At 41.2% G+C, this 24,856-nt stretch overlaps 1 protein-coding gene across 1 annotated transcript in view; it reads right to left on the bottom strand.

The window, feature by feature from the left end:
- The window catches only part of TRPM7 (transient receptor potential cation channel subfamily M member 7), a 128,498-nt gene that overhangs the window by 64,740 nt on the left and 38,902 nt on the right, over window positions 1-24,856 (bottom strand). Inside the window, exons 2-9 of the mRNA XM_075858058.1 lie at window positions 14,275-14,354; window positions 6,793-6,831; window positions 4,196-4,394; window positions 3,818-4,031; window positions 3,360-3,484; window positions 3,112-3,283; window positions 2,822-2,996; window positions 2,618-2,741 (exon numbers count right to left, since the gene is read on the bottom strand). Coding sequence (XP_075714173.1) covers window positions 2,618-2,741; window positions 2,822-2,996; window positions 3,112-3,283; window positions 3,360-3,484; window positions 3,818-4,031; window positions 4,196-4,394; window positions 6,793-6,831; window positions 14,275-14,354 — 1,128 coding nt within the window. The remainder of the gene's footprint in view (window positions 1-2,617; window positions 2,742-2,821; window positions 2,997-3,111; window positions 3,284-3,359; window positions 3,485-3,817; window positions 4,032-4,195; window positions 4,395-6,792; window positions 6,832-14,274; window positions 14,355-24,856) is intronic.

Here is a 24,856-nt window from a genome sequence, read left to right as displayed (position 1 = left end):
CTCCGAAGCAAAGGAGCACATAGTGGATTTTGAGCCCTCTTTTTTATTAGGCACCATGTCCGGTTTGAAGAGGTCTTCTGGTGCCAAAACATTGGAAACCCCCCAAAAGTGACCCTAATTTGGAAACTAGACCCCTTGAGGAATCCATTGTAGTTTTATTGGGGTGCATGCGGCTTTTTGATCAGTTTTTATTCTATTTTTAGGTGGCGTGGTGACTAATAAACAGCAATTCTACTATTGTTTTTTTATTCTATTTTTTTTACAGCGTTCACCGTGCGCTATAAATGACATATTCACTTTATTCTGCGGGGCGATACGATTACGGCGATACCCTATGTTTATAGTTTTTTTTATGTCTTATGGCGTTTGCACAATAAAATCTGTTTTGTAAACAATCATTCACTTTTTGTGTTGCCTTATTCTAAGAGCCATAACGTTTTTATTTTTTAATCAATAAAGCCGTGCGAGGACTTATTTTTGGCGTAACGAACTCTAGTTTCGATCAGTACCATTTTTCGGTACATGCGACTTTTTAATCTCTTTTTATTCCATTTTTTGGGAGGTGAAGTGACCAAACAATTGTGATTTTGGTACGGTTTATTATTTTATTTTTTTACGGCGTTCACCGTGCGGGATAAATAACAAAATAATTTTGTAGTTCAGGTCGTTACGGACGCGGTGATACCAATTATGTATAGTTTATTTGTTTGTTTATATATTTTTATTAATAATAAATGACTGATAAGGTAAAAAGCGGGATTTTTACTTTTAATACTTTTAAAACTTTTATTTTCTTATTTTTACACAACTTTTTGTAACTTTTTTTTTACTTTATTACTTTGTCCCACTAGGGGACTTGAGGGCAGGAGGCCCTGATCGCTATTCTAATACACTGCACTACATGCGTAGTGCAGTGTATTAGAACTGTCAGCTACTCACTGACAGCAAGCATAGTGGGTCCTGACGTTGTCAGGACCCACTAGGCTTCCGTCTATGGCATAGCCGGATGCCATTGTTTGGTGTCCGGTTGCCATAGTCACCATCGCCGGCCGCTATCGTGTAGCAGGCCGGCGATGGCGGATTAACCCCTAAGAAGCCGCGATCGCTATTGAACACGGCTTCTGAGGGGTTAATCGGCGGGGGAGCTCCGCGATCGGTCCCGGCACATTGAGCAGTGATAGTCTGCTGTCGGAAACAGCAGCTATCACAGCTCATGAACGCGCCCCGCGCGAACGGCGCCGTGTTTACTCCATGACATACTATTATGTCATGGAGCGCGAACGATGCACTTACCATGACATAATAGTATGTCCTGGAGCGTTAAGGGGTTAAATTGATGGAAAAATAAAAAAAAAAAAGTTATGGATCTCAGAATATGCCGACAAAACATTATTTTTCTTTTAGCAAATAATTTTTAAAAGTGGTTAAACATAAAACAGAAATTTGGTATTGCCGTAAGCATATCAACCTGTAGAATAATGCCTCATGCACACTAATGTGCTTTTGCGGCCGCAATTGCCCCGAAAATCCATGGGAGAATTGCGTCCCCACTCATTTCTACGGGGCCATGCACACGACCGTAGTTTTTACGGTCCGTGCATGGCCCGGTAGCCCGTACAGCAGAAAGAACGGACATGTCTTATTACGGCCGTCTTCTGCGGTCCGGGCTCATTGAAAATAATGGCAGCGGGCCATGTGCAATGCCCGCGATTTGCTGGCGGCTCGCGGCTGACAATCCGCTGCCGGCCGAACCGAAAACCACGGCCGTGCACATGGCTACGGTCGTGTCCATGAGGCCTAACATGAATATGTAGTTTTTAACCGCCTGACGGACGCCGTAAAAACAAAGCCTCCCAAAAAATAGTGTAATCGGGTTTTTTTTGGCCATTTCACCCCACAAATATTTTCAGATTCCCAATACATTATGCGGTACAATAAATGGTGCCATGAAAAGCTACAACTTGTCCCGCAAAAGACAAGACCTCATATGGCTATGTCAACAAAGAAATAGAAAAGTTATGGCTTTTGGAAGGCGGGAAGGAGAAAACGAAAATGAAAAAACTCAAATTGGCCGGGTCTTTCAGGGGTTAAAGACCTATTAGAAAATGAATTTACATTTTGAACAGATTTTGAATGAAAAACCAGTTATGCTTATAGTATTCAGTATGATGTACAATGAAAAATGTTGTGTATTGATAACCGTTGTATTTGCACATGGTTTCGAGTATCGGTTAACCCTGGTTAAAGATCTCACGGTTAAAGATTATTATGCTAAAACTGAAGCCTTTCCATTAAAGCCTCTGTTAATTTAGGAAAATGGCAACGCTAAGCTGTTAACTGAAGCATATAATCTGTAAATAGTTTTATAGCACCCAAAGGGCCTTAAAAAAACAAAACATAGCTGTTATTTGTACACAATAAAGGGACAGCTTAGATTACGGTTCTCATATTTGCAACGTAAACTGCAAAGTGACAGCCGGACTGTCACTGGTTGCCGCGGACAGCTTCTCGGTTTTCTCTGCACATCTACCAATTACACTTTTATTTATAGTTTTGCTACTGTTAAACATAATTATAGTATAAAGCCCACGTATAAATAACGAGCTGTGGAACTTACAAGTTCTTTGCTTTTCATACACTCCATCACGATCTGGAAGAGATGGACAGCCTCAGACTGGCTAAAGTTGAAAGTCTTTTTAATAGTTGAAATGATTTCAGACTCGGCCCCTTCTGGAAGATTCCTACGAATAAGGACAGCAGGATTATTTCTAACAAATGAACATGTGCATCTCGAAATATCCTAATTTATTTACTTTCATACCCTCCTTCCTCCGTTTGCTTGTGTACATATGCCAATATATCAGCAGCTCTGCCCGTTCCTTCACAAACAACAACTGGGACAGGGGGGCTCTCCTGAAGATATTCCAGTACAGTGAGGATGACATTTGGACCGCCTTCAAATATCAGCGCCACTACAGGAACCCCTTGGCCAATGCCTGAAACGATGACGGTAAAGATGATTTACATCATCACATACAAATAAAAATTAAAAAAATAAAAAGTTTAACACCACGCAGAACAAGTATAACAACAAAGACTACTAAAACATACGTGCATGAATGCGTTGTAAGTTTATGGTTTTCTCCAGCTCTCTCCGTAAGCTCACTTCAGCGCCTTGCTTTCCAACAGTACCATCATCCACCAAGATGAAATGGGAATGCAGATTGTTCAGGACGTTAAGTTTACTCAGAGGGTTCAGCAAAGTTTGATATGGAGCAATAACCTAAGTAGGATAAAATAACTCAGGATTTAGGTAACCAACAACAGCACAGACATCCAACGAAAACAAATCCACTTACATCTCGACCAACTAGATCATTACGGTTTTCAATGACTCCCCATGGTGCTATTCCAATTGTGCAAATCTTTCGGGATGATCTAGAAGCATGCTCCTTAAGAGCGTCCCCAACATGTTTTGCTACACCTAAGTTCAAGAATAGAAAGTGGGAAATGTAGACGTTGAAGAGCTAGAGCTTTAGAATTTTTATGCAGAACTATTGAAATTGGCCATACATGTGTAAAACCTATCCATAATCCAACATTGTTCACCATCGGTACGCTGGTCATCAAAGAGGTACAAATTACAAGATATGGCTATGCTCATATCACATTCTAAGGGCAATAGCCCCCCAAAAACATGAAACTATATTCGTTTCAATACAATGAAATAATGTCTTTAGTCCACTAGAATAGTGTGGTCTGCATAAATGATCCGACACAAAAACAGACTACAGATAGTTAACAGTTTGGGACTTACCCGCATTTACCCCTCCAGTGACAATCCAAGCTCCGGTTGTTACAGCAGCTTTAATGAGACCTTTTCCAATTAACTGTTTGATGCGTGGATGAAGCTCAAACTTCTGCATTCCTCCATGTACAGAGATTACAAGTTTTGGCAATTCCATTTGCCATTCCTTTAGCATCAGCTGCAGAATTGTTTCTGGCTTTGTGTCATAGGACAACCTGGCATACTAAAATATTTTTAGATATTTAAATATTTCAATAGATATATATATATATATTACAGAATACAATAAAAGGTATATTTCTACATGTGGGTTTTTAAACCTAATATGCCCAAAATATGATAATGCACATTGATAAAAATAAAAAAAAGCCACTTTGTCCTCTGTACCTTTGCTCTGTAAGAATGTGATCCACCTTGAAAATTGATAACACCATATGCATCTGTTGGGCTCTCTTCTGTGTGTTTTTCCACGGACCATTCTTCATGCTCGTCTGTGAAAATTTCACCTAGTTTCAAATCGGAGTACTTCATAGCAAGACTGGCGGTGAAGCAGGCATGTTGTCTGACTAGACGGCCACAGCAGCATCTACGAGAGGGTGAAAGAAAAACTTTCTTACATTTAAATTAAAAAAATCAAGAATTTTCTAAAACTTAAATGTTCTAACGTTAGAGGTGGTCAGTGTCAAAGATTACACTGAAAAACACTGGTCATAAACTACCATGAATCAGGTAATGTCTCACAGAAAATGAACACACATGATCAAACATTTTTCTATCAATGGCAGCAGCACAGTGGTAAGAAAGGGCAAGGATTACATTAGAGGAAACTTCCCAACAAATTTGTTTCATTTAACAACGTGCACCTCAGTTTGACAGCCAGTCGTACACTATAAAATCAAAAGCCCAACTGTTCTATTAGGCCAAAACATCTACATACGGACATTGTTAAAACAATACTACTAGACCAAGGTTAATACACACAAGAAATACCCAGTCCCAATGCACAAGGGGTATTTCACCTAAAGCGTACCTCACTTTTCAGGTGACTTTTGTATAAGCTGTGATATGTGGGTACATGAGGAACAACAATATTTCTGGCCATTATAGGACTTGTATTCTTCATGTTCTTTATTTCCATCAATTTTATCTTCTGCAGGATCTCTCTCTAATTCTCAGTTTACCCCAGAGTTAGTGGGCAGAGAGTAATTGCTTTCATGTCTTCTTTACATTGTGGAAAAAACAAAACAAATGGGTATGTATAAGGCAAAAAGATGTAACTATCAAGGAATAGCCATATCAGTATACGAAAGAATCTGTTTATTAAATACAAAAAAGCACTACATAAAAGTTAAAAACATTTAAAATAGCATAAAGAATGCCATGTATAGATCACTGAAGGGGGAATACCACCATGATAAGTGGCTAGCAAATAGCTACCTCCTCCTTACATGTATGCTATTTTAAATGTTTTTAACTTTTATGTAGTGCTTTTTTGTATTTAATAAACAGAGATTCTTTCGTATACTGATATGGCTATTCCTTGATAGTTACATCTTTTTGCCTTATACATACCCATTTGTTTTGTTTTTTCCACAATAGTTTACAGGGTATGTGGCAGGATATATGCAGTGCCTGCCAGTGATATACATGTCTTCTTTACATTGCACACAGATAGGAGAGCAGGATTCTACATACATACATACATTATATATATATATATATATATGTATGTATGCGCTGCTGAAGCAGCATGGAGGAGATTATACAGCAGTAATGAGCAGTGTAGCGGAGAATCCAGCACTGGGGTGAGATATAACACTTACTAGCAGCTGCAGCAAATCTGTTTGTCTCTGCCTCTCGATCTCATTCAACTCTACTTCTGCTCCCCCTCCCCTCCTTACAGACCTTTATGTGCAGCGTGTCTGTCTGTCTCTCTAGCTGCTCCCTCCTCCATAGACTTCTTCGGGCAGCAGTGTCTGTCTCACTATGCTCTTTTCTTCGGCTACCTCTCCCCTCTCCATAGACTTTTATGGGCAAACTATAAGAGAGACCCCACACACCCACTTCTCTTCTGCTCTGTAACTAAAGACAGATTTTGCTTGACAACATGGGGTGAACAGCAAATTACAGAAAGGGGGACACTTAGTGGCAGTAACACACAGAATTTACATGGTTAAATGTTAACAGTAAGTAAACTACAAAGTTGATCTATATCAGGAATACTATTAGATTAGCATAAATTGTTTGAAACGTTAATGTCAATTTAAAGTGTAGCTAAACGTTTGACAAACTTCTGACATGTCATAGTGACATGTCAGAAGTTTGGATTGGTGGGGGTCCGAGCACGGAGACCCCCACCAATCGCTAGAACGAAGCAGCTGACGCACTCGTGTGAGCGGTCAGCCGCTTCGTGTCTGTTTGGATTTATCCGGAAAGCCGATGTATCGGAGCACGGGCTCAAAAACTTTCTATTGAGTCCGTACACCGATACATTTAATTACGGAAAAAGCAGGACAGACACGAAGCGGCTGAGCGCTCACACGAGTACGTCAGCTGCTTCGTTCTAGCGATTGGTGGGGGTCTCAGTGCTCGGACCCCCACCAAGCCAAACTTCTGACTTGTCACAATGACATGCCAGAAGTTTGTCAAACGTTTAGCTACACTTTAAATATGGTCAGTAACAATCGTGTTAAAACAGTATTTACTGGAAAAAGATAGCTTAGGGTGTGTACACATCTGCATTCGTTTTTTTTCCATTGTTCTGCTCCGTCATAAGAGTAGAACGAGGAAAAATACAAAAGCACCGGCTCCGTCACATTATGGACACGAATGACGCCCAACAGAACCCATTGACTTTGATGGAGTCTGTCATGGTGTCCGTTGTTGAGTATTTTGTCAAGCTTTTTTCCAGAATCTGCAATGGAGCCTCCAAAACAGATGTGAACCTCGCCTCAGAAGGGATGGTGTAAGACAATAGTACAAACCTCACAAGCTGTTGGCAAATCTGGCATCCTGGAAGGCATCTGTGAAAACAGAGAAAATAGATTTCATTATCTGTTATACTAAAATTCGTTCAGTCCAGTACCTATTCATCCAAGACGCTCTGGTCCAGCACAGAAGTAAACTTATCAGACCAGAAAGGCCAACAATCGGCATATCTTTGTTATTTAACCCAAAACAACGCTGAAAAGGCTTGTCTGCTTTTTATTTGTTTATTTATAGAATAGGAAATCATACAGTTTTCTAATGCTCGTGTATTAAAATTATGCTCATATCTTTCTTATACCAGTGCAGTAGGACCCTGTTAGTTCACAGTAGAATGGTACAGTCCACAGATTAATCCTGTGTAATGCATCCATGGGTTAACTGAATAGGACTAAACACGGTGTCAGTCACGTGACCACACCCAGCATTCCGTTAGCGAAAGGGTTATAAGAAATAGTCCATGGATGTGTCCTCTGTTACCTCAACACTTCTAAGTAAATAGGACCAATGGTGGAATAATGTATAAGAAATACCTCACTGCGCACGTACTTCCGTGTATATGTTTACGGTATACAAAAAGGAAACGATAGACAGTAAGAAAAAAAATGTAAGCGCTCCTCCTACAGAGACACGATGAGATGCTGCTGTATGAAGAAATATTTAATACTACTCCGTAAACTTCTTTTCACCTGTTATATACCTGAACAGAGTTATCTGAATGCCAGGGGTCACATATGCGGGTGGTGGGTCACATATGTGGGTGGTGGGTCACATGACTGATGCCATGGTTCATCCAGTTATCCTATGAATGCATTACGATAGACAAAATTTGTGGGCTAATATGTGCATATTAAAAGCATTGGACTCGGTGGAGTGGTCCCATCTGTGGTTTGTACTAGGCAAATTTGGATTTGGCCCCAGGTTTATCGGTGGGTACAGTTACTATACTCCCAACCTACAGCAAGTATTGAAAACCAATTGTCACGTTTCCCCTTAATTTACGCTAACACGAGGGACTAGTCAGGGTTGCCGCTATCTCCTTCCTTTTTGCACTGGCCATTGAACCACTAGGAATAGCTAGAAGAGCCTCTCCTGATATCAAGGGCTTCAAGAGAGGGGGAGAAGGAAGAGCGTCCCTCTCTCTCCGCAGATTACGCACTTCTATTCCTCAATGATCCGGGTCCGTCTCTGCGGGCGCTATTATCTAGGTTTGATTTATTTACAAAATCTTTGCTAATGGCGATAGATGATGCGGCTAGGAGTGACGTACTTCCGTCCCCAATACAATGGGCAGATAAAATACTCATCTAGGTATAATGATTAGTTCAGATATTTGTAGTTTTATACCGGACGTAGTAGCTTCTCTGGTACAATATCTCAGGATAGACTGATAGATGGAATCCCCTTCCCTCGAAGTTACAGGCAAAGTTAGTCTGATCAAAATGAAGTCCCCACCTAGATTTTTATACCTATTGTATCTTTCACAATTCTCTGGTTTGGCTACATACTCCAATATGGGCAACAATCTTAGATCTTTAGTTTTGGCTGGTGGTGCTCCTAGAATTGTTCTGGGTACACTACAGCTACTCACTGAGGAGGGTGGGCTAGCCCTCCCAAACCTACATCTCAACTTCCTTGCTAGCCAACTGGTGTATGTTTGGTGGTGGTTTAGCCATAGACATTTTAATCCCTGTATCGAGCTGGAAGCTTCCCTTCGCGGTTCCTATAAAGCACTAGCAAAATATCTATAGATTGCCCACCCCCCAAGACACATACTTACAATTCCAATGCAGACTACTCGGAGTTAAAGAGAAGCATTGATCTCTACCAGACCTTCAGAGGAAAGGTCCTGGTGGCCTAGGACACTGCTCTGGTATAACCCGCTTTTGCCACAGTTACAAAGACTTCCTAACCCTAGTGAGTGGGTAACCCATGTGTTTATTAACCTTGGAGGATGTGGTAGTGGAAGATAAAGTGCCTACTTTTGCACAACTTACGTGCAAACACCAGATCCCGACCCATCTCAGGTTCCATTATTTCAAGCTCAGTCACACTCTTCGGTCGCAATTTGCAGGATATATGTCAGACTATGTACATCCCCGGTGGAGGATTGTGAGAGACAGGAGTTGTTGGCTAAACCATTATCCATACTTTATAGACCGCTATTAACTGTATCTTGCAATAAACTTGATAGAGCCCTGGACCTATGGTCTCAGGCTTTTACCTCTGTATCTACAGACGATCATAAAGAAATGCTATATGCTCCAACTGGCCCCTTGATATCTACAAGAGAGACATTCAATTAAAATGTTTCCACCAAATCTATTATACACCTTCCAAATTGCTTAGGATGGGACGCATACCTGCTCCTGTCCGTCCACGTTGCCAGGGAGCTGATGGCTCCTTCTTGCAAATGTTCTGGGACTGCCTAATTATTAATGCTTTCTGGACAGAAGTATTGGACTCCCTCATATATTTGAACCCAGAACTTGCCTTCTAATCACTAGTGGAAGAACTTATACCTACTGTGGCAGTTGGATCCTCATGATGTTACTATTATGTTATGCTAAAAAACCTATACTCCTGCATTAGAAACATCCTAAAGTACCTTTTTTGCCAGCATGGATTACGTTAGTAAACTCTACACGGACACTTTTTAAACCTACTTATGAAGCACGTGGATGTTCTGATAAATTTACGAAGTGTGGAGCTCTTGGATAGCCAACCCTCATACCAGCTTATAGGCTTGACAATGCCAAAGTTGATAGGACCTGGAGTTGCTGACATCTGTTTGATTCCCCATTCCTCCACCGAATTTCTTCATTTGACTGGTCCTTACCAGATTTTATTTTATATGTACTGCTGATCAGGAAAGGCCGTTTGTTCGAGTTTTGTTTTTGGATTTTAACTTATCAATATGTGGAAAAATGTATCCGTGTGTTCTTTGTTAATAATTGACCTTGAACACTTCGTATTACTTAATATATGCAACGCTCAGGTTTTTACACTTTTGTATTTGTACCAGTGTTTTGCTATGAGGTCTTAATAAAATTTCCTTTAAAAAAAATATATAAGGTTTATATTTGAAAACTGTATTATTTCCTATTCTATTAAAAAAAAAAGAAAAAAATAGACAACTCCTTTAATATTCCAGACAATGTATTTCCTGCTTTTGTTTGAGCAGAGATTTTTTTTTTAATATTTGTACGCCATTCCATAAAACAAACCCATAATTCTATATAAAAAAAAAAATCTTGGAAAGCTAGGTTTAAAAGTAAATCTGAATTCACTGTAGAAAATGTAACACCTTCCAAACTACTCATTCAAAAGTTTGCACGGCCTGCAATTATTCCATATAAACCGACCAGTACAATAAACCACATCAAAATACAGATATATCCGTTTGGTCTTAACCCCTTTAGGACACAGCCTGTTTTGGCCTTGTGGACACAGCCTATTTTTTCAAATCTGACATGTGTCACTTTATGTGGTAATAACTCCGGAATGCTTTTACCTATCCAAGCGATTCTGAGATTGTTTTCTCGTGACATATTGTACTTTATGTTAGTGAAAAAATTTGGTCGATAAATTCAATATTTATTTGTGAAAAACTTCAAATTTTAGCAAAAATTTGCAAAAATTTGCATTTTTCTAAATTTAAATGTATTTGCTTGTGAAACAGATAGTAATACCACACAAAATAGTTACTAGTTAACATCCCCTATATGTCTACTTTATGTTTGCATCATTTTTTTTCACGTACTTTTATTTTTCTAGGACTTTACGAGGCTTAGAACTTTAGCAGCAATTTCTCATATTTTCAATAAAATTTCAAAAGGCTATTTTTTCAGGGACCAGTTCAGTTCTGAAGTGGCTTTGAGGGCCTTATATATTAGAAAGTCCCCATAAATCACCCCATTTTGAAAACTGCACCCCTCAAGGTATTAAAAACCACATTCAGAAAATATTTTAACCCTTTAGGCGTTTCACAGGAATTAAGGCAAAGTAGAGGTGAAATTTACAAATTTCATTTTTTTTGCCGAAATTCATTTGTAATAAAAAAAAATCTGTAACACAGAAGGTTTTACCAGGGAAACGCAACTCAATATTTATTGCCCAGATTCTGCAGATTTTAGAAATATCCAACATGTGGCCCTAGTGTCCTAATGGACTGAAACACAGGCCTCAGAAGCAAAGGAGCAGCTAGTGGATTTCGGGGCCTCCTTTTTTTAGGAATATATTTTAGGCACCATGTCAGGTTTGACTCGGTCTTGTGGTACCTAAACAGCCGAAACCCCTCCAAAGTGACCCCATTTTGGAAACTACACCCCTCAAGGCATTTTTCTAGAGGTATAGATAGCATATTGACACCACAGTTTTTTTGCAGAATTTAGTGGAATTAGTCTGTGAAGATGAAAATCACCTATTTTTCTGTGGAAACATAGAATTTTTTCATTTTTACAAGGAATAAAGGAGAAAAAGCACCCCAAAATTTGTAAAGCAATTTCTCCCGATTACGGCAATACCCCATATGTGGTCGTAAACTGATGTTTGGACCCACAGCAGGGCTCAGAAGGGAGGGAGCGCCTTTTGGATTTTGGAGTGCAGATTTTGCTGGATTGGTTTTCAGTGCCATGTCGGGTTTGCAACGCCCCGGAGGGACCAAAACAGTGGAAACCCGCCAAAAGTGACCCCATTTTGGAATCTACACCCCTCAAGGAATTTTTCTAGTGGTATAGTGAGCATTTTGGCCCCTCAGGATCTTTTTTAGAGCTAGGGTGACCAAAAAACAGCGATTTTGGCGCTTTAAATTCTTTATTTATTACAGCGTTCACCGTGCGCAATAAATTACGTTTTAATTTATTCTGCCGGTCGGTACGATTACGCCGATACCATATGTGTATAGTTTTTTTTAAGTTTTGCAGCGTTTGCACAATAAAATTAAGTTTCTATAAAATAATTTATTTTCTGGGACACGCTATTCTGAGCCGTAACTTTTTTATTTTTTTGTCAAAAAAGCTGTGGGAGGTCTTGTTTTTTGCGGGACGGGTTGTAGTTTTTATTGGTACCATTTTGGGGTAAATGCGACTTTTTGATCACTTTTTATTCTATATCTTGGGAGGGGTGGTGACCAAAAAATAGCGATGCTGACAGTTTTCCGTTTATTTTGTTTGCGGCGTTCACCGTGCGGAAAAATTAACATTATAGTTTCATAGATTGGGTCGTTACGAACGCGGCGATACCAAATATGTGTACTTTTTTTTTAACGTTTTCATCTTTTCCCTATAATAAATGACTTATTATAGGAAAACAAAACCTTTTATTTTTACACTTTTATAAAACATTTTTATTAACTTTTTTTTACTTTTTACACTTTATATTTTTGTTTATTAACTTTTCTTTTACTTTTTACACTTTATTTTTTTGACCTGCAGCTCTGATCGCTGCTAGAATACATTACACTACCTAGGTAGTGTAACGTATTCCAACTGTCAGTGTGACGTCACAGTCACTCTGACAGTTGGTCTACGAGGATCAGCAGAGGCTGATCCTCATAGGCTGACATACATGGCAGACCTGGGGGCCGTTGTCTGGCCCCCAGGTGCCATCACAAGCATCAGAAGCCCCCACGATTGCATGGGGGCTGCTGATGCGCTACAAACCCGCTACATGCGGAGATCGCAATCGAGCCCCGCATGTAACGGGTTAATTGCCGAAATCAGCGGCGATGAGCCGCTGATCGGCAACACTGGAGAGTGTCAGCTGTCGGGGACAGCTGATCTCCAAGTTCCCGACGCACACTGTCGCCGACAGTGTGCATCGGGAACGGCACAGTGACTTTCTGTCACTCTGACAGGAAGCCTATCAGGACCAGCCGAAGGTTGGTCCTGATGGGCTTCTGTCCATGGCAGACCCGGAAGCCATTGTTTGGCTTCCGTTTGCCATACTAACTATCGGCAGACCCCGCGATTTCGGACGGGGGTCTGCCGATATGTTAGAAACCCCTAAAATTCGGCGATTGCACCCGATCGCCGAATTTAAGGGGTTAATGCGCCGAAATCAGCGGCAAAGGACCGCTGGCCGGCAAGAGGGGAGTGTCAGCTGTCGGCGACAGCTGACCTCCTGGTTCCCGGTGCACACTGTCGCCGACAGTGTGCACCGGGATTAACTCAGTAACTGTACGTCCTCGTGCGGGAAGTAACTTCCCGCAACGACGTACAGTTACGTCCTGGTGCGGGTAGGGGTTAAAACACACAGCAAATGGCTAAACATGACCGCAATGACTTTTAAAAAAAAATAGGACTTCTAATGGGATCGGTCAAGCTTTAAGGGATAACTTGTAAGGGTTGTACAGGATTAGAATACATGGATGTGTCTTCCAGAAACCGTGCCACACCAACAGTGGCTATGCGCGGTATTGCAGCTCAGATCAATCTAACTGGATGGGGTACAGCCGCAACAACATACAACTCATGGACAGTGTGGTGCTGTTTTTGGAAGAAAGCAGCCATTCACTTTCAATGGGGTTTGCTGGAGATAGCATGCAGCAGCCCCATAGAAGATGAATAGAGTGGTGGCCAAGCATGCGCAGTACTGCTCCATTCATATGGAGCACACAGGGATGACCAGGTAAGACCATTCTTGGTATCGTGAGAGTCCCAGCAGTCAAACACCCACCGATCAGATATTAATCACCTATCCTGTGGATAGGTGATAAATATCTATTATGAGAAACCCCCCTTTAAAATGTAAAAAAATTGCTTTTTAGGTTATATCTGTGCTTTACACCAGGAGGACACAGGGAATGATTTGCAATGGAAGCGATGTGATGGAAGTGAGCTACAGATCTTCAGGTTTTCAGAGGGCAACGTTCCATTGTTGTGGAGCAAACTAATATAGAAGAAAATACTGTCCTACCCCAACACCCTTCGGCATTTGCTTATCAAGGCACCATTAAAGTGGTTGCCCCATGAAGGACATTTATCACCTATACACAGGATAGGTGATAAATGTCTGAATGATGGGGGCCCCACCACTGGGCCCCAATTATCACTAGAACGCTGTACTCGGCTGTGTCCGTCCGCTCCAAAGACATAGAAAGCCGCAGTAGGGCACATGCGTGACCACTGTCCTATTCAAACTCCTCACTGTGGTTACCTCTAGATAGGTGATAATTGTCCTTCATGGGACAACCCCGTTAATGTGACTGAGCTTAGCTTTGTTACAGCACATCAAGTACCTTACATTAGTGTCACATAATACTTGTTTACCTAGGAATTGTATGGATATATTTCATACAAGCACCACTAAATATTTCATATCTTACACAACACAGTGACTGCCTGATATAAATAACAGACACAAAAGGATGAGGGCTACTATTTCTGTTTGCACATAGCCAGGAATTAATGTGGAAGTCTGGCATTTATTTTTTTAATAAAAAAAAAAAAAAAATTAAAACCAAAAAAGTCAACTGTTACCTGTGTGGGTCCTTTGAACTTGGAATTATATAGATACATTCCCTCTTGGTGAAGGTGCTTTCGATCCAGGATTTCTGGGACTGAAATGGAAATAGATGAAAGACTATTAGATTTAAACTATCAGGTTCAAAGAATACTTCTTTATCAGGCATGATTATTCTTTACACAGCACAATTCTTGCAATACAGAAATATATTGTAAATGAAGTCTATAGACTACTGTAGAAAAACTGCTCTCCAGGGAGACCAATCAAGTTCTGGAGGCTATAAAGGGGAAGTCCACCCAAAATGTCTATTTGAGATACCAATAGAGAAGAGTTAATAGATCAATAATGGAATCTGTGAGCTTCTACCACTGACTTCCCAAACTATTGAGCACACAAACCCCTTTGGCACTAGTAAGATTTTCATCAATGAAAGTAAATGTCTGACAACATTCGAAAGAAACTGCCATTGGTTTGGATGGTCCTTAGCTTAAAATGCCTTGTCAGAAGTTTCCAGTAACACAATAGGTGCCCAAAAGTTTGGATACATTTCTGCTTTAAAGAGGCTCTGTCACCACATTATAAATGCCCTATCTTGTACATAATGTGATCGGCGCTGTAATGTAGGTTACAACAGTGTTTTTTATATAGAAAAACGATCATTTTTGACAGAGTTATGACCTATATTAGCTTTATGCTAATGAGTTTCTTAATGGACAACTGGGCGTGTTTTACTATATGGTCAAGTGGGCGTTGTGGAGAGAAGTGTATGACGCTATGTGCAGCCTCATACACAAACACTAACATTACTGCAGTGTCCTGATAATGAATATACATTACCTCCAGCTTGGACGTGATGTTTATTCAGAATCCTGACACTTCTGTGGCGTTTCTGTGATTTACAGCACAGCACAGCAAGATCACGCTGTGAATGACAGCTTACAGCGTAATCTCGCGAGACTACGCCTGCTATGCTGTAAATCACAGAGAAGTGCAGAGAAGTGACAGGATTCTGAATACACATCACGTCCTGGCTGGAGGTAATGTATATTCATAGTCAGGATTCTGCAGTAATGTTATAGTGTGTTTATGTATCTGCACATAGCAATATAGCTATATCGCTAGTGCATTGTAAATGAATGGAGAGAAGTGTATGACGCGGATTGGTCACTGGTCAGCGTCATACACTCCTCTGTACAACGCCCACTTGGTCAAAAAGTAAAATACGCCCAGTTGTCCATTGAGAATCTCATTAGAATAAAGCTAATATAGGTCATAACTCCGTCAAAAATGATAGTTTTCCTAAATAAAAAACACTGCTGTAATCTACATTACAGCGCCGATCACATCATGTACAAGATAGGCCACTTATAATGTGGTGACAGAGCCTCTTTAAAGGAAATCTTCTACTGCAGGGGGCTAACCTGCTAACAACTTCCAGAAATATAAATGGAAAACCACCCAGTTAGTTTCCAGTAGAATTATTTTTTTTTTTTAAATTGAGTCTCATCACATCTACCCCCTCCCAACACCGCTAACACCAGTAGATAGGTATGATTAAACTGGTCTCCTCTACCCCTATGTCAGCCATTATGCGGCAAACCACACTTGGGAAATAAACGTTTAATCCTCGCGTGCTATAAATGTGAATTGTGTTGGTTCTCGGCCGTAACCCCACCTCTCTGCTAGATAGATGGCTCTACTAGACCCGTGTGTCATATGCCATGTAATCCAAAAGCCATCACTTAAAGCGACCCCCAGGTCCCACAACAACATTATAAATATGACGGGGTATATGTAGTAATATGACCTGTTGCCCTCCAGTTGCACCTCTCTGCCGTGGCCCCGCCGCTTCAGGGGTCCCCTCTGTGTTGTCCCAAGATGGCTGCAGCGATTCCTCTGTGTTGTCCCAAGATGGCTGCAGCGATTCTTTGATTAAGAGTCTAAAATACTCCCACAGTTCTCGGATTGGCCACAGCTGCTCATGTAAGCAGTTCTGACAAATCCAAGCACAAAAGGAGTGTCTTAGACTCTGAAGCGCTGTGGCCATTTTTGGATAACACAGAGGGGCAGTTCCACGGCATAGGGCCGCAACTGGAGGGCACCAGTTAATAAAACTCCATATACGCTTTAAGAGCATAGGGGAGGGGGTCAAAGTGAAGTAGCGGGACATGTCACAGAATGATCACCGACATAGGTATGATTAAACTGGTCTCCTCTACCCCTATATAATGGGGTTAGCGGTGTAGCGGTGACTCCCTTTAAGCAAATTGACAAGCTGGCTCCCTGATATAGTGCTCTGTATAGCAAAAAATACAACGGATATAATCAAGTCAACCACAGATGACAGAGGCCCACTTTAATCACACATTCACATCATTTTGCAATTACTCCAATCGCAGATAACTGGGGAACAGTCCAATGTTTCTAATCTAGCAGTAGACAACTTCAGCGTCATCAATAGTCTAGTATTAGGACAACCATTCAGGGGTCAGCTTTCATTCTTATCTGTAGCAGAAGACTGAAAGCTGCACTGTAATCGGTTGCTATGGGCAACAAGAACTGAGGTCCTTTATTCGCTATGTATGGAAACTTTGGAAAATAAATAATATTAAATACTCATCGAACTTAATATAGTGGTAGGCCTGACCGATCAAAAATATCTAATATGACATTTAGAAATCGCATCAACTTGGTGAATTTTCTCCCATATTATAGATGCAAATATGGATCAAATGTGAAAAATAATGCAGGTGTAAAATAATGATGCTGCATATATCGTTTTCAGGCTCCTCTGACATTTGACCGCTCAGAGAATGCAGATTTCAATATGCGGATTGCATATTGAAACATGGTCATAATTATATGGTCGTGTGAATACCATTATTAGGGCTTGTTCACATCAGCATTGGTTTCCGTTAATGGGTTCAGTCAGAGCTTTCCGTTGGATGAACCCATCAACGGAAAGGCAAACGGAAACCATAGCTTCCGTTTTAATTACCATTGATTTCAATGGTAATGCTTCCGTTGCGAATGGGTTCCGTTTGTCTCCGTTCCATAACGGCTCAGTTGTTTTGTTTTTTTGCGGAATCAATAGAGTAGCCGACTGCGCTATTGACTATCAAAAGAACGGAACCATTATGGAACGGAGACCAACAGAACGCATTAGCAACAGAAGCATTAGCATTGAAATCAATGGTAATGCAAACGGAAGCCATGGTTTACGTTTGCATTTCCGTTGATGGGTTCCTCCGACGACGGAAAGCTCAGACGGAACCCATCAACGGAAAGCGATCGCACCCTTACATACATCAGCTCTGTGTTCTGGACCTTTCAAATAAGAAGTTCATACTGTGGGGAATTATCCCTTATAAATCATATACAACAAAAACCGCAGAGGCAGCAAAAGATAAGAAAAATCAAGGGTACAAACAAAAATTATTAAACAGAGTAATAAGCAGCTACAAGTGAAACGTGTAATTTTAGTAAATCTGTATCATTACAAAATTCATGTGAATTGAAGTAAAATTACAATGCTTAAGCATTCATGACCGGTTACAAGTCTCAATTTTATACCACAGGACTGTACTTAAAATTGTTAAAAGAAAATTGAACATTAGTAAGATCTGGAGAACTTGACAGCAATCCTCTCCAAAAATAAAATCGCTGAACGTGATTTACTAGACAAAGGTAAAAGTGAAATGTAACATTTCCATAAGTGGAAAATGTGACATAAGGCAATAAATGAAATTTAAAGGGGCTTTCCCATCAGAGACATTTATGACATATCCACAGAATATGTCATAAGTGTCAGATGGCTGCAGGTCCCACCCATCTCTAGAACGAGGACCCCTAAAGCACGTTCTACTGCTCTGTGCTGTGGCCGAAGCGTGTGATTCCAGAGCAACACTATTTCCGTAATTCATGGTCGAGAATCACACGCTTCAGCCACAACACAGCAGTAAAACGGGGTTTAGGGGTCCCGTTCTAGAGATAGGTGCGGGTCCCAGAGGAAGGACCTACATCTACCTGACATTTATGAAATATCCTGTGGATATGTCAAATGTCTCTGATGGGAAAACCCCTTCAACTATCTAGCATGGACATGTCAAAAATATATTCCCAGAATATATGTAAATTTATACAACACCACCACACATTGTGCAATACGGTGGCCATCAGCGTCAGATTGTTTAGATCACATGACCCCCACAGTGGGTGACGGTCCACAGTTTTGGTAAGGCTGAAGACTTCTGGGGGGTCGCGAGCCACTCACAGATATCCCAATTCCAACTGTATCTGTGTCCTCACGGCGCAGATACAGTTTAAATCAATTGTGGAGCAAGGAGCCTACGGCTCCTTGCTCCATTATTTACTATGCGGTTAGCGGCTCGGCGCAGACAGGCACAATGTAGTGACGTCATCACGCCTGTCTGCGCTGAGTGACTCATAGCACAGACCAAAGGAGGAGAAGTATCTCCTCCACTCATCATGGGAACAGGCTTAGGGAAGTAATTATTTTATTATTTTTCTATTAGGCACTATGGGGGCATTAGACTGTGTAGGGAGGCAGCTATGGGCCATTATACCGTGTGGGGTCAGCCGTGGGGGCTGACCATAAAAATAGAGAGTGGTGGTCAAGCATATGCGCTACTGCTCCATTCCTATGGGGCTCCAAGGAATGGCACAGTAAGCCCATACTCGTGATCGATGGGGGTCCCAGCGGTCGGACCGCGAACAATCTGCTATTTATCACCTATTCTTTTGATAGGTGATGATTATGGGAAAAACCCTTCATCATGAACATATATCAGATGTAAGACAAATGCAAGAAATTATTGACATTCAAGGAAAAGAATCCCTCGAATTAAACAGCAGATATCATTTAACTTATTCCTTTTATCTGACCTAAACTTACATAAGATATGCAAAAAACTAGTTTAGAAAAGCTTAAAATAAGTCATACCTGCTCTGCATAACCCGCAGCTGTATGTTTAGTCTCTATAGTCCATGAGTGAAGACCAGAACACTTTATAAGCTGCACCGTATATTCAAAATACTAATGAGTTTCTGCTGTGCAGGTTAAAACAAGATTGCACCAATGATATGTGTGCACCATGTCAAACTCTACCACCATACTAATAACACTGCAAAAAACTGGTGGTACAAAGGAAAAAGTGGAGTAGTTGCCCATAGCAACCAATCAGAATCCATCTCTCATTTCCCAAAGGCAGTTTAGAAAATGACATCTGAAATCCGATTGGTTTCTATGGGCAACTATTCCACTTTATCTTTGTACTAGTTTTGATAAATCTACGAGTTTTTGATGCAGTATCTTAAGCCAAAGCCTAAAGAGGATCCAGGAGGAAGGAGAAGTATAAATTCTTCTTTTATATTTCCCATTCGTTGTGAATCCACTACTGGCTTGGACTCAAAAATCTGCATCAAAATCTATACCAAAATCTGCAACTTGGTGTGTGTATCTTAGCTTTCAAACAAAACCTGCACTGCAGCTCTTGCCACGACACACAGCCTTAGGCCTCATGCACACTGTCATGCCCGTAATCACGGTCCGCGATTACAGGCATGCCTGGCCGTGGACAGCCAACCGCATTTCCAGTCCCTGCTCTAATATAAGGTATGGGAGAACGGTCCGTAAAAAGCAAAAAAATTAGATATGCCCTATCTTTTGCTGAGGCTTCTACAGCCCGGACAACTTACCGAAAATACACGGGAATGTGTCCGTGGTCAATAGAAATTAATGCGGACCGCAATTACGAACGAAATCTACAGTTGTGTGCATGGGGCCAGAGTTATAGCAGGTTTAAGAGGCTCTGTCACCACATTATAAGTGCCCTGTCTCCTACATAATCTGATCGGCGCTGTAACGTAGATAACAGCAGTGTTTTTTATTTTGAAAAACGATCATTTTTGAGCAAGTTATGAGCAATTTTAGATTTATGCTAATTAGATTCTTAGTGACCGACTGGGCGTGTTTTTACTTTTTACCAACTGGGCGTTGCACAGAGGAGCGTATGACGCTGACCAATCAGTGTCATACACTTCTCACTGTTCCAGCCGAGCTTCTATCACTGCACAATCACATTAACAATGGGCTGCAACAATGAGAAGTGTATGACGCTGATTGGTCACTGATTGGGCAGCGTCATACGCTCCTCTTTACAACGCCCAGTTGGTAAAAAGTAAAAACACGCCATGTTGTGTATTAAGAAACTAATTAGCATAAAGCTAAAATTGCTCAAAAATGATCGTTTTTCAAAATAAAAACCACTGTTGTCTACATTACAGCACCGATCATATTATGTAGGAGATAGGGAATTTATAATCTGGTGACAGAGCCTCTTTAACCCCTTCGCGCTCAGAGACGTACTATTCCGTCGCGCTAACCAATACGTTCGCGCTCAGCAACGGAATATACAGGAGCTGTGACAGCTGCTGTCTCGTACAGCAGCTGCCGCAGCTCCTACAACAGGGACCGATCGCTGTGTCCCCGCTGATTAACCCTTAAAAAGCAGTGTTCAATAGTGATCACAGCTTTTTAGGGGTTAAGCTGCAATCGCCAGCCTGCTATACGATAGCGGCTGGCGATGGTGCCTATGGCAACCGGACACCAAACAATGGCGTCCGGCTATGCCATCGACGGAAGCCTAGTGGGTCCTGACGAAGTCAGGAGCCACTATGCTTGCTGTCAGTGAGTAGCCGACAGCTCTAAGGCTGGGTTCACACGACCTATTTTCAGACGTAAACGAGGCGTATTATGCCTCGTTTTACGTCTGAAAATAGGGCTACAATACGTCGGCAAACATCTGCCCATTCATTTGAATGGGTTTGCCGACGTACTGTGCAGATGAGGCTGTATTTTTACGCGTCGTCGTTTGACAGCTGTCAAACGACAACGCGTAAAAATACAGCCTCGTCAAAAGAAGTGCAGGACACTTCTTTGGACGTTTTTGGAGCTGTTTTCTCATAGACTCCAATGAAAACAGCTCCAAAAACGGACGTAAAAAACGCCGCGAAAATGGCGCGAAAAACGCCGTAAAAGAAAATAATAAACCATACCAGAATCACAATTGTTTGGTCACTTCACCTCCCAAAAAAATGGAATAAAATGAGATCAAAAAGTCGCATGTACCTAAAAATGGTGCCGATTGAAACTACAGTTCGTTACGCAAAAAATAAGTCCTCACACGGCTTTATTGATGGAAAAAAAAAAGTTCTGGCTCTTAGAATAAGGTAACACAAAAAGTAAATGATTTTTTACAAAACGTATTTTATTGTGCAAATGCCATAAGACCTAAAAAAAACATAAACACCGCTGTAATCGTATCGTCCCGCAGAATAAAATGAATGTCATTTATAGCGCACGGTGTACACTGTAAAAAATAGAATAAAAACAAATAGTAGAATTGCTGTTTTTTAGTCACCGCGCCACTTAAAAATAGAATAAAAACTGATCAAAAAGTCGCATGCACCCCAAGAAAACTACAATGAATTCCTCAAGGGGTCTAGTTTCCAAAATGGGGTCACTTTTGGGGGGTTTCTACTGTTTTGGCACCACAAGACCTCTTCAAACCGGGCATGGTGCCTAATAAAAAGGAGGGCTCAAAATCCACTAGGTGCTGCTTTGCTTTGGTTGCCGGTGCTTCAGTCCATTACCGCACTAGGGCCACATGTGGGATATTTCTCAAAACTGCAGAATCTGGGCAATAAGTATTAAGTTGCGTTTCTCTGGTAAAACCTTTTGTGTTATAAAAAAAAAAAATGGTATAAAAAAAATGTAAATTTCACCTCTACTTTGCTCTAAATTCCCGTGAAACACCTAAAGGGTTCATAAACTTTCTAAATGCTTTTGTGAATACTTTGAGGGGTCTAGTTTCTAAAATGGGGTGTTTGATAGGGGTTTCTAATATATGGGCCCCTCAAAGCAACTTCAGAACTGAACTGGAACCCAAAAAAAGAAATAAATTAGGCAATACTTCGCTTCTTACATTATACTGATAATGAGCCGTGCCCACCCCGAGATGAACCCAGTTTTGACCGTTTGTATAAACGGAGACCCCTATTAGACAGTTTCAGTGCCCGGTTTTCCCCCGAGAAGTGTATTTCTATTGATGAGTCCTTAGTAGATTTTAAAGGGAGGGTTCAATTCCGCCAGTACCTGCCGGGTAAGAGGGCAAGGTATGGCGTGAAGAAGTATAAGCTGTGCGAGAGTGCATCAGGGTATACCTACAGGTTTAGGATATATGAAGGGAAGGACACCAGTATTCAGCCCCCAGAATGCCCCCCCCTTACTGGGAGTTAATGCAAAAATTGTGTGGGATTTGGTGCACCCACTGCTGGACCAGGGTGACCACCTCTACGTGGATAATTTTTATACCAGCGTCCCACTCTTCAGGTGCCTCGCTTACAGAAGTCCTGCGGCATGCGGCACTGCTAGAAGAAATCTGAGAGGCCTCCCTAAGACTCTGCAGGGCAAACACTCAGAAGGGGTGAGAGCAGGGCACATTCTAGCAGCAACATATTGTGTGTCATGTACAAGGACAAGAGAGATGCCACACCAGTACAGAGACCCCCAAACCGGACTGCATCCTGGACTACAATAGGTACATGGGAGGGGTGGACTTGTCAGATCAAGTCCTGAAGCCCTACAGCGCCATGCGGTGTGGTATAAGAAGCTGGCCGGGCACATCATACAGATGGCATTGTACAATGCGTACGTGCTACATCGATGTACAGGCCAGACGGGAACTTTCCTGGAATTTCAAGAGGTGGTTATCAAGAAACTAATTTTTAGGGACAAAGAACGGGCGGCACCCAGTACTTCTGGAAGCGGGGCCACACGCATCGCACCAGGGCAACACTTTCCAGGAGAAGTTCCCCAAACTGGCAAGAAAGGAAAAGAGGTACAAAGTCTGCTATAAGAGGGGGATAAGGAAGGACACAATATATCAATGTGACACGTGTCCCGAAAAACTAAGGCTCCGTATGAAAGAGTGCTTCAAAATGTATCATACATCCCTTGATTTTTAATCTACCCCAGTTTTACTTACCCTGATGCACTCCGCACAGCTTATCCCCCCTCGTCTTTCCACTCTGGGCCCTGTTGTGTGCCCAGGCAGCTGATAACAGCCACATGTAGGGTATTGATGTACCTGTGAGAACCCACATTACAGTTTATGGGGTGTATGTCTCCGGTCAAAATGCTCACTACACCTCTAGATGAATGCCTCAAGAGTGTGGTTTTTAAAACGGAGTCACTTCTTGGGGGTTTCAACTGTACTGGTACCTCAGGGGCTTCAGCATACATGACTTCACACCAAAAAATCCCCAGTAGGCCAAATGGTGGTCCTTTCCTTCTGAGCCCTCCTATGGGCCCAAACAGCAGTTTATCACCACAAATGGGGTACTGACGCACTCAGGACAAATTGGGCAACAGAATGGGGTATTTTATTTCTTGTGAAAATAAGAAATTTTGAGCTAAAACTACATATTATTGGAAAAAAAGTTTTTTTTTTTAAATTCCCAGCCCAATTCAAATAAGTTATGTGAAGAAACTATGGGGTCTAAATAGTCACATTACCCATAAATGAATTGTTTGAAGGGTGTAGTTTCCAAAATGTGGTCACTTCTGGTGGGTTTCCATTGCTTTGATACCTCTGGTGCTCTGTAAATGCGACATGGCACCCGAAAACCAATCCAGCAAAATCTGGACTCCAACAAACATATAGCGCTCCTTTCTTTCTGAGCCCTCCCATGGGCCCAAACGGCAGTTTATCACCACAAATGAGGTATTGCTGCACTCAGGACAAATTGGGCAACAAAATGGGGTATTTTGTTCCCTGTGAAAATAGGAAATTTTGATCACAAATTACATCTTATTGGAAAAAAATGACATTTTTTTAATGTCACAGCCCAATTAAAATAGGTGCTGTGAAAAAACTGTGTGGTCAAAATTCTAACAACAACCATAAATGAAGTCTTTGAGGTGTGTAGTTTCCAAAATGGGGTCACTATTGGGGGATTCCTACTGTTTTGGCACCTCAACACCTCTTCAAACCTGGCATGCTGCCTAAAATATATTCTAATAAAAAAGAGGCCCCAAAATGCACTAGGTGCTTCTTTGCTTCTAGGGCTTGTGTTTTAGTCCACGAGCGCAGTAGGGCCACATGTGGGACATTTCTAAAAACTGCAGAATCTGGACAATACATATTTAGTAGTGTTTCTCTGGTAAAATCTTCTGTGTTACACGAAAAAAATTGAATAAAATTCAAAGAAAAATGAAATTTGCAAATTTCACCTCCACTTTGCTTTAATTACTGTGAAATGCCTGAAGGGTTAAAAAAAAAACTTTCTAAATGCTGTTTTGAACACTTTGAGGGGTCTAGTTTTTAAAATGGGGTGTTTTATTGGGGTTTCTAATACATAGGCCCCTGAAAGCCACTTCAGAACTGAACAGGTACCTTAAAAACATGGCTTTTGAAATTTTCTTAAAAAAAAGAGAAATTGCTGTTTATGTTCTAAGCCTTGTAACGTCCAAGAAAAATAAAATGTTCAAAAAACGATGCCAATCTAAAGTAG

This window comes from Rhinoderma darwinii, chromosome 3 (genome assembly GCF_050947455.1).
Source record: "Rhinoderma darwinii isolate aRhiDar2 chromosome 3, aRhiDar2.hap1, whole genome shotgun sequence".
Lineage (NCBI taxonomy): Eukaryota > Metazoa > Chordata > Amphibia > Anura > Rhinodermatidae > Rhinoderma > Rhinoderma darwinii.
This window is presented reverse-complemented; position numbering and strand designations above follow the sequence as displayed.